Source organism: Berghia stephanieae, chromosome 2 (genome assembly GCF_034508935.2).
Source record: "Berghia stephanieae isolate SIO BIC M18660-M18661 chromosome 2, UCSD_Bste_1.3, whole genome shotgun sequence".
In the NCBI taxonomy this organism is placed as follows: Eukaryota; Metazoa; Mollusca; class Gastropoda; order Nudibranchia; family Aeolidiidae; genus Berghia; species Berghia stephanieae.
Window position 1 is genome coordinate 99,448,456 of NC_088361.1, and position 10,000 is coordinate 99,458,455.

Below are 10,000 nucleotides of genomic sequence, written 5' to 3' on the forward strand. Positions count from 1 at the left end.
GGTGGTGGTTGTGGTGGAAGTGGTGGTAGTGTTGGTGGTGGCTGTATTGATGGTGATTGATGGTTGTGGTTGAGTTCGTGGTGGTGGTGGTGGTGGTGGTGGTCTTAATGGTGGTGTTGGTGACACAAGAAGACACTGTATGGATTCAAACCAGGTCAGGATTATTTATGAGTCGAATGCCCCACTAATATTGTTGGATTCCCTGGTAAACACGAAGGCCGTGAAACCCTATAACAGCCATTGTGAGAGAAATTACCTATCATGCAGAAATCAGATTATTTGGTATTTGATTGACCTTTTCAGTCCGTCTGGGATCTTTTAACCTTTTAAAGGATATTACTCTAAACTGTCATCCTTTCTATATGCCATTATAACCAAGAGAGCAGTTATTGATGCCGAATCGCAAAGTTGTCATGTAACCGTTAAATGTGTGAGAACGATTATGATAAAGATAAATAGTGGGAGAAATTCATCTATTGAATGAATTTAGCCTTGCTATTTCTGGTTTATAGAGTCAAATGCCATCTGATAAAAAAAATTACCGACGGTTAAGAAATTAAAATGATCTGAACTTCGCAATTTAAAATGGAAACAAAGTTGACGTCAATTCAGGACAGCATGCTATACGAATTGGTGGGGCGGGCTAACGCTGAAAATTGTGAAAATGTAAGACGAATTTGAAGCTTCTCTAAACTATCTTGAATGAAAGACAATTTCTCGCCACCCTTGGAAACTCCACGAGCAAAACTAGGAAAAACTCTCTCTCTCTCTCTCTCTCTCTCTCTCTCTCTCTCTCTCTCTCTCTCTCTCTCTCTCTCTCCTTTCACAAGACTGTTTTAGCTGAATACATTTTTTATTACATTTACTGTTTGTCTCAGGTTACCTTCTCCTTTTTTGATGGTCCTGAAGGAGATAAAGGCATCACATTGGAGGAATTTACCATCGGCATTAATGCTATGAATGATACGTAAGTAAATCAAATTTGTTATTAGATTGAGAGAGATCTTCGATTCGGAAATAAATAATAATAATAATAATAATAATAATAATAATAATAATAATAATAATAATAATAATAATAATGATAATATATAATAATAATAATAATAATAATAATAATAATAATAATAATAATAATAATAATAATAATATAATAATAATAATAATAATAATAATAATAATAATAATACTTTATTGCATCCCAAAAAGGAAATTTTTTGTACAGACGTGTTATAATTTAACACAATAAGATAAAAATACAATGGAAATAGGATGTATGTATAAAAAAAAGGAGCAGCTCTATAACCAGAGCTGCGCTTTATAATATGAATAATTCCAACACTGTAAAATAGTTAAAACTGTCACTATAAATTGAAAATTGAAAAGATTGCAAAACAAATAAATTAATAAATTAATATTTATATTTTTAAAAAGTAAAAATGAGAAATAATTATAGTTATATAAAATGATTATTGCTTGTTGTTATAAAGCCTAATACTGGACGGCAGAAAAGATTTTCGGTGTCTTTCTGTTTTCGTTGAAATAGAGAAAGGGCGACCACTTCTTTCTGACATAATAATTGATGGTCTTAGTGGATAATACTGGTCATTTAATATTTTAGTTATTTTATTTATACAAAATTTCTCGTATAAAAGATCTACATCGTCAACATCATTTATATAGCGTTTAATGGATTTTTAAATATTTGAATTTATTTTGTTCCTTTCCACTGCTAAGCAATTGCCTCCCCAAGCTGTTATACAAAATGACAAAACACTTTCGATTACTGTTCTATAAAATAATGTGCAGAGGGTTTTATCTATTCTAAACTGAGAGAGTTTTGATAAAAAAATATGTACGTCTGCACATCTTATGCCTAATTATTTTCAAATGTTCATCCCACTTGAGCCTGTCATCAATCGTTACACCAAGGTATTTGTTGTGAGGAACTCGCTGGACGAATTGGTCCTTTAATTTTAACGGTTCTTTCACTTTCCTAAAGTCAATCACTAGCTCCTTTGTCTTGCTTATGTTAAGCCCTAAGTGGTGGGCATCACACCAAGACACAAATCTATCAATTTCTTGCCTATAAGCCACTTCGTTGCCATTTGTTATGAGGCCTTGAAGAGCGGTGTCATCTGCAAACTTTATTAAAGGTACACACAGGTTTTGACTTCTACAGTCATTCGTGTATATTGTGAATAATACAGGGGACAATACACAACCTTGAGGAGCACCAGTATTTATAGTTATACAGGAAGATTTGTTTTGTCCTAATTGAACATATTGTGCTCTCTCCGTAAGAAATTCGAGCACCCAAGCAATTATATACTTGTTTAAATTCAGACTAGTCAATTTTTGAACAACCAACTGAGGTTGCATTGTATTGAACTCTGAAGAAAATTCTGCAAAAAGCAATCTGCAATAGCTCCTAGCGTAATCTAGATGCCTGTAGATGTTGTTTGTAAACAGCAAAATGGCATCCTCTACGCCACGTCCTGGTTTGTAGGCAAATTGATGACTATCACTCAATGGCATAAACTGATTCCTAATTTTAACAAGAACAAGTTTTTCTAAAGATTTCATGACTATTGAAGTCAGTGCAACAGATCTGAGATCGTTCATAGTTTCAACATTTTCTTTTTTTTTTGGAACAGGAATAATTTTTGAAGTTTTCCAAATTTCAGGGATCGAAACGCATTGGAGGGACCAGTTAAAAATATGTGTATAAATGGGGGAAAGCTGATGGGCACATTCTTTTAATAATTTTCCTTTCAATCCATCCGGCCCAGCAGCCTTCCTCTCGTTTAGTTTCGAAAATACGAATCTCGTTTCCTCTCCACTGACCTCAATAGTCATTTCATCTTCCAAAGCCGTGTCTAATTTATGTTTTTCATTTTCAATATCAAATTTGTTTGCTGTGTCGAAACGTAAATAAAATTTATTTAAAGTTTCAATTTCGATATCTTCTGATATAATCGTGGGCTTTGGATTATAGTTAACAGCAGTTTTAAGCCCCCGCCACGTGTCCCGTATATCCCCAGAAGAAAAGCATTTTTCAATTTTATTTTTGTACTTGTCTCTACAACTAGATATTACCCTCTTTATCTCTTTTTGTTTTGTTTTCAGATCTTATTTGTTTCCACTAGTAAAGAGAGTTTTCTTTTGGTTCAATAAAAGTTTTAGATCTTTTGTTATCCAAGGCTTGTTGTTAGGATAATATTTTATTTCTTGTTTACAAGACACTAGCTGTTCACAGAATTTTAAATACTCACTCACACAGTCATTCAGCCCATCCACACTACCACATGATTCGATAAAAACATTCCAGTCAGTGCATTCAAAACAACCACGCAAATCTTCACACACGCTTCCGTTCCAGATCTGTACACTTTTCTTTACTGGTTTTAAACGTTTAAAAACAGGGCGGTAGGTGGGGAGTAGCAAGAGCATGCAGTGGTCAGATAAACCTAATGGGGCACGGGGTAAACATTTATAACTATTTTTAATATTACACAGGAATAAATCTAATGTTTTTTTTGTCCCTTGTCTCGCAGTCCACGTATTGATGAAGTCCCGGGAGAGTAAAATCGTTACATTGGTTAAAATCGCCAGTGACCATCAATACGACATCGGGTGACTTAATTTGAATGTCCTGTATTTCTGTCCTCAAAATATTTTTCGCTGTGGTGTTGTCTGATGATGGTGGAATGTAGACGTTGATGATGATGACATGAGTATATTCCCGGGGTAGATAATATGGTCGTGACGAAACAGTAATAAATTCAATACGTCGGTTACGAATGACAGGGGGGAAAAAGTGTCCTGTTGCTTTTGACACTGGCTTAAAAAAATTATAAGACAAATGCAGATCGACGAAAGTACCCATTTGTGTGAATAACAACTAAAAAAACTGAATCTAATCGGCTCGCGAGTTGCGAGTGAACAGAGGCTCGAAGGGTTTGCGACAAAGAACAACAAAAGAAAAAGAACAATGAGAAAGTATAGTGGATGCAAAAATTATTCTGCTAGCATTGTAACAGACTGAAATAATGTGATTCATCAGAACACACTTTCTCTTTGTTTTTTGTTTTGTTGGGGTTAAATTTGTTTGAGTATCAAAAGAGAATTGACCGTCGGCCATGGACATCATTGTAGTCTATCAATCAGTCGGCAATCAATATCACGTGATTTGATTCATCATGGCAAAAGTAAGTTATTTTTTTAAAAAAGGAACGAAATATAATCTATACCGGATGTGTTGCTAATTTAATCTTTGGAAATCTTTTGCCATGAAAGTATGGTGTCTTACCTGCCATCGTGAACTAGAGAGCGCGATGTTACCAGCACAAAGTAGCCTAATTAGAAACCGTCTTTAGTCACTTGCTCCGCTTAGGCTTAAGACTAGCATGTCATTAACTAGATTAGTAAATAACTAAATCTAGTCCGGGTTCATGAAAACGGGCCCTGGTTATTATCTTATTTTATATTGTCGCATGTAAGAACGCAAATATTATACTGTCAAAGTAAAGCAGCCTCGCTACAGCGTTTATGTTTCAAAATTTAAAATCCTGAAAACCAAACAAAGTCATACTGTACCTAGGTTATCATTATTTGAAGTATTAAAAGGTGTGCAATAATAATAATAATAATAATAATAATAATAATAATAATAATAATAATAATAATAATAATAATAATAATAATAATAATAATAATAATAATAATAATAATAATAATAATAATAATAATAACAATAACAATAAATGGCGTTTGTATAGTGTGTCATCCCGATTTCATCAGGTTCTAGGCGCTTTACATTCTTGAAATGAACAAATAAATACAATGAAAAATAAAAACATTACAATTTCAATCACTTGCATAGCAATGGACATTACATTTCACAAATATGTTAGGAAAAACCTGATTTACAAAATAAAAACCATTAGACAAAAAGTTGAGTTTTCAATTTAGATTTAAAAGCTGCTAATGAGTCAGAGCGTTCCAAATGGGGTGCCAAAAATTCAAACGATTGTTCACCAATTTTGCAGGATGTTTTAGGTTCTGATAAGATTGTTCTATCACTATTAGATCTTAGATTTCTACTCTGAAAACACTGGTGCACAAGGCCATATAGACATGTTTATCTGCCATTTTGTGATGGAAAATACGAGGTTAGACTGAAAAAGTCTTGACTCCTATTCGATATTTTCTTTCCCATTCGAAATGACATTATCAAATTTTGACCTAATTTTGCTTATTTCACTCACTCACTCAATCCTATGACCGGATGGTCGTCCGGGGGGGAGGGGGGGGGGGGGGGGCTGCGTGAAGCAGAAGGCACAGTCTTCCTCCATGCTTGCCTGTTGCTAGCTCTATGTAGCAGCTCCGGAACCGACATATCTGTCCATTCTTTTATATTGTCCAGCCACATCTTCCTTTGGCGCCCTCTTCTGCGCTAGCCTTCGACTGTGCCCTGTAGGACTGTCCTGCTCAGTCTATCGTTTCGAGTATGGTGTCCAAACCAAGACAGTTTTCTGCGCTTCACAGTCACTAGAAGAGGTTCTTGTGGGCCTGCCCGAGCTTCCTACCTTTAAAACTGTCAAGTAACAAGCACCTCCTTTGTCGCATCCGTGAGCAATTTGCCAAACGGTTAACCATAGTTATCAATTAATGTAGGCAAAAATGTCACAGTGTGCGATTTCTAATTTTCTTAGAGGTAAAGGGAGATCACCTAGAAATATCCAGAGATGTTCGAACAATGTCTCTCCTTCGGTGCTTTTGTAGATGTGAGTACTGTGAGGAGGTGGGTTGGAAGATGGAACAGTAGCAATTAAACAGAAACAATAAATCTTTAATATTAATTTTACTGTGGTCGACCCATCACTGTGACAGACGCCAAACATTAAGTGAGAGTAGATGGCATGATTCAACAAGACACGTCGCATTAAAGTGAGACATTGCAGAAGTCCTCGGAATTTCTTTGAAAAGAGAACAATATATCACTAGAAGTGTTTTAGGCTACAAAAAGCTGTGTGCATGTGTATGTTCGTTCCATCGCAGGTGGTTCAAAGATTCAGAGGAAAAGACGCAGAATTATTCGCTACGCCTTGCAACACCTAGTTATATTGTTGACGCACCTGTGTTGACAGGGACGATGCCTATGTGGAAAAATAAAGGTGGCATTGCATAGCTGAGATCCAAACATTCATTCGAAGTATATTTTGTTTTATTTGCTATTTGTTTAGAAATAAGGACGAAGAAGACAAGACTGTTCAGTCAACCCTCGTATTTTTAGTTGATTTATATCAATTCAACAACGAATTTAAAACAATTTGGATTGATAGATAAATTCGTTACATCCTGTTGGAGCCTTAAACCATTCTAAAAATGTTTTAATTGTGATTGTTTCTTGTCTCAAGATCATTGAACAGATGATTCCACCCCTTTCTTATTTCCCCAGGGTAAAGGCTCTTGAAGAATATTTTCATCAAAGTGACACAGATAATTCAGGTTCGCTCGAGAAGGGAGAAATCTTCAGCATTATTACCAAAGCGTATCCGTCTATGACAGAAGATGAAAAGGAAGCCATTTTCACTAGCGCAGACGAAGATGGGGATGGAAAGATTACCTTGGAGGAGTTTTTGGGTGTCTGCACATAAGATATATTTTTTTCTCTGACATGTCTTTCCTTACAGCTTTCAACAGAATGAGGCAAATGCGTCACATTCTTTGACCACAGAACAGATATCGATTTAAAAAAAAGAATATCATAACAATGATTATAATAAATCTACAACTGAATTCCACACAGACAATTGAAATTTTTTTTTTATTGGGTATTTATTATGCGTGGGTGTAGGGAGGAAGTGGTTTTGTGCGTGTATGTATGTATATACATATACATACACATAATAGACATGGACTAAAGTTCCAGAATTTAATGGATAAAGTAATACTGAAAAAAAAAACTATATTAATTAAAGATAGTTGTTTCATCTTTTCTAATATTTTGATTTCTTCTGGCACTGTGGTCTGTAAGGAACCAATATTATCTTCCAATACGTGGTGATATTACCAAACGCACGGGAAGCTGCTAAATCTAATTTTTCTTGTTCATTAGGTTAACGCCTGTTACTTAGCAAAAAGATGGCGTAAGGTAGGGCCATTGTCTTTTGGATACAATCTTGCTGAATAAATTTAATTCGTTTGCCCATGACTGCGGCATCAAAATCTGAAGTCACGTTCAAAGAAACACTGGTTCTTGCCCAAATGAAACTAGTCCAACAACAATACAACTCTTGTGAGCCCCGCGAAAACTATAAATGTCTCCCGTTGGGATAGCAAATTTGAAATTTTACATGCAAAGATCGCCCACAAAAGAGTGCTTCGAAATGCAATTTCTACATTCTTTAATATTCGTACACACAGATATAATCGAGCTTCTTGACCGCTTCTTGGTGGATGGACTGTCATCGTCTCGGCCCACCTCTTACCGGTCGTGAAATTAAATTTGCAGGGTGGGAAAGTATCCCTTCTAATAATTTTTCACTCATAATAAGTGAACAGTAACGTCAATACATTAAGTCCACGACCGCCATTGTCACGGGTATTGAGTCTCTCTCTGCGAGCCATGTTGCGACAATGAGGTCGAAATCAATTTTTTTGTTTGTAAAGTCAATTTAAAAAGTAAGAACGGTACAGCACTAAGTCATTCAGTCATAAGTCGAGGCATCGCCAATGGCGACTACTAGTGTCGTTTAGGTTCGTAACACGATAGCAACCCACTGTTGACTATATCAATTTTGGCGGTTTTAAAATATGTTTTTAACGAGTACAGGTTGTCCGGTGGGTTGCCTGCCCCCCTATGAAACTCTTGAAACGTCGTTAACATTATTTTATTGCTTCTTGGTGAGGCCATGTAGGCCTTGACAAGAATTTCAGGACTGAATGTTTTTAGAGTTTTTTTTTTTTTGTTTAGTTTCAGTTTTTAGATCAATTATCACCGGAAAAGATAAATATTTTTAAAAAATTGAGCTAAATGTGCTCAAAGCGCTTTACAAGGGGTCCCTGGTCAACAGCAAAATTTAACATGTAGGACGAGACATGCCGCCTGTTAGGCGATATTACAATTTTTCGAACAAAGACAACGCTGTTAACGGCCAGGTACTCATTTTACACCTGAGTGAGTACGGTGAGAGAATGTGAGTAAAGGGCCTCTTCCAAGGACTCAACTATTCGCAGAGCGCGAGGCTCGAAACCCAGGACCTTCCGATCCGAAAGTGAATGTCATACCACAAGACCACATAGCCGCACAAATATTACAAAACACAAAGAGCGTAGTTATGAAACCGCGTAAGCTTTGTATAAATGCTTTGCTGTTATTGCCAAAGTGGGTAATATGCTAGGACATTGGTCTATTATTTTGTTTGTTTGTTGTATTTGTTTTTTGTTTTTGTTTTTTTTTCTTCGGTGGGGCAGGGGAGGATTAATTTTAGATAATTATGCAAATGACACGAAAACTTTGGAGTTATAAGGCGAATGGGGGCAAGAAATAGCGAGTGGCTGTAATAGTAAAATAAAAACTGCCAAATATGCCTGTATGTGAGAAAACACACACACACACACACACACACACACACACACAAACACAAACTCAAACAAACAAAAAAGTGAACATTTATATAGAGCAATATAAATGCGCTTTACAAGGGATCAGTGGCCAACAACACTTAACGTGCAGGACGAGACATGAAGCCTGGTAGACGATATTACAATTATTTCCGACAGAAACAAAGCTGTGAACGGCCAGATACTCATTTTACACGTGACAAAGGTGAGAGAATGTGAGTCGAGACCCTTTTCCAAGGACTCAACTATACGCTGCACAGTGCGCGAATCAAACCCTGGACCTTCCGATCCTAAAACGACTGTCATATAGATAGATAGATAGAGAGATAGATAGATAGATAGATAGATAGATAGATAGATATTTATGGGTGTTGGTGGGTACTTGTAGGTGCTTGTTTCGGCCATAAATAAATGAGTGACTCCATTTAAATTTGATATAGGTAGATAGATAGATAGATAGATAGATAGATAGATAGATAGATAGATAGATAGATAGATAGATAGATAGATAGATATAGATATAGAAATAGGTATATAGATAGATAGATATGTAGATAGGTAGATAGATAGATAGATAGATATGTAGATAGATAGATAGATAGATATGTAGATAGGTAGATAGATAGATAGATAGATAGATAGATAGATAGATAGATAGATAGATAGATAGAAAGGCTAACCTTGTTTCGGATTAATCGCGATTAAATTGCGCTCCTAAGGCTCGCAATAACTGGCTGTATTGTACTGTGTGCCCTCAGTGCAAACAATCAGGATAGTTGTAAGTGGGTGACGTTTGAATTGTTTGAACGACACACGGCAATGCCTTTGGTCTCGTCCATACTATTTTAAAAGCTTCAACAGATCCCCCCTCCTTTATTTGAAACCAAACTAAGAAGTACAATAAGATAAAAAGTATTGCTTGAACAATAAATATTTATAATTCTGCTACGCAAAATGCAATTCACCAAAGTATATCGTATATTCTATATGACTATAATATATATATATAATATTATTTTAAATGTATGTATGTATGTATGTATGTATGTATGTATGTATGTATGTATGTATGTATGTATGTATGTATGCATGCATGCATGCATGTATGTATGTATGTATGTATGTGTTTATGTATGTATGTATGTATGTATGTGTTTATGTATGTATATATATATATATATATATATATTTATATATATATATATATATATATATATATAATATGTGTGTGTGTGTGTGTGTGTGTGTGTGTGTCTGTGAGTGTGGGTACGTGGGCAATATACATCAATGTAGCCTGCATCATAAATCGAATTAACTAGACGCATTTTTATTTCAAATTGGTTTGTAAGAGGATTCTTTACACTCTTTT

The 10,000-nt window shown here is 35.4% G+C and overlaps 1 protein-coding gene across 2 annotated transcripts in view; it reads left to right on the forward strand.

The window, feature by feature from the left end:
- LOC144963795 (uncharacterized) overlaps nucleotides 1-6,818 on the forward strand; it is a 12,091-nt gene extending 5,273 nt beyond the window's left edge. For both annotated transcript variants that reach the window (XM_078897734.1, XM_078897735.1), the window contains exons 3-4: nucleotides 879-967; nucleotides 6,464-6,818. In XM_078897734.1, coding sequence (XP_078753860.1) covers nucleotides 879-967; nucleotides 6,464-6,662 — 288 coding nt within the window. In that variant the 3' untranslated portion in view covers nucleotides 6,663-6,818. The remainder of the gene's footprint in view (nucleotides 1-878; nucleotides 968-6,463) is intronic.
- Nucleotides 6,819-10,000: the final 3,182 nt, after the last annotated feature.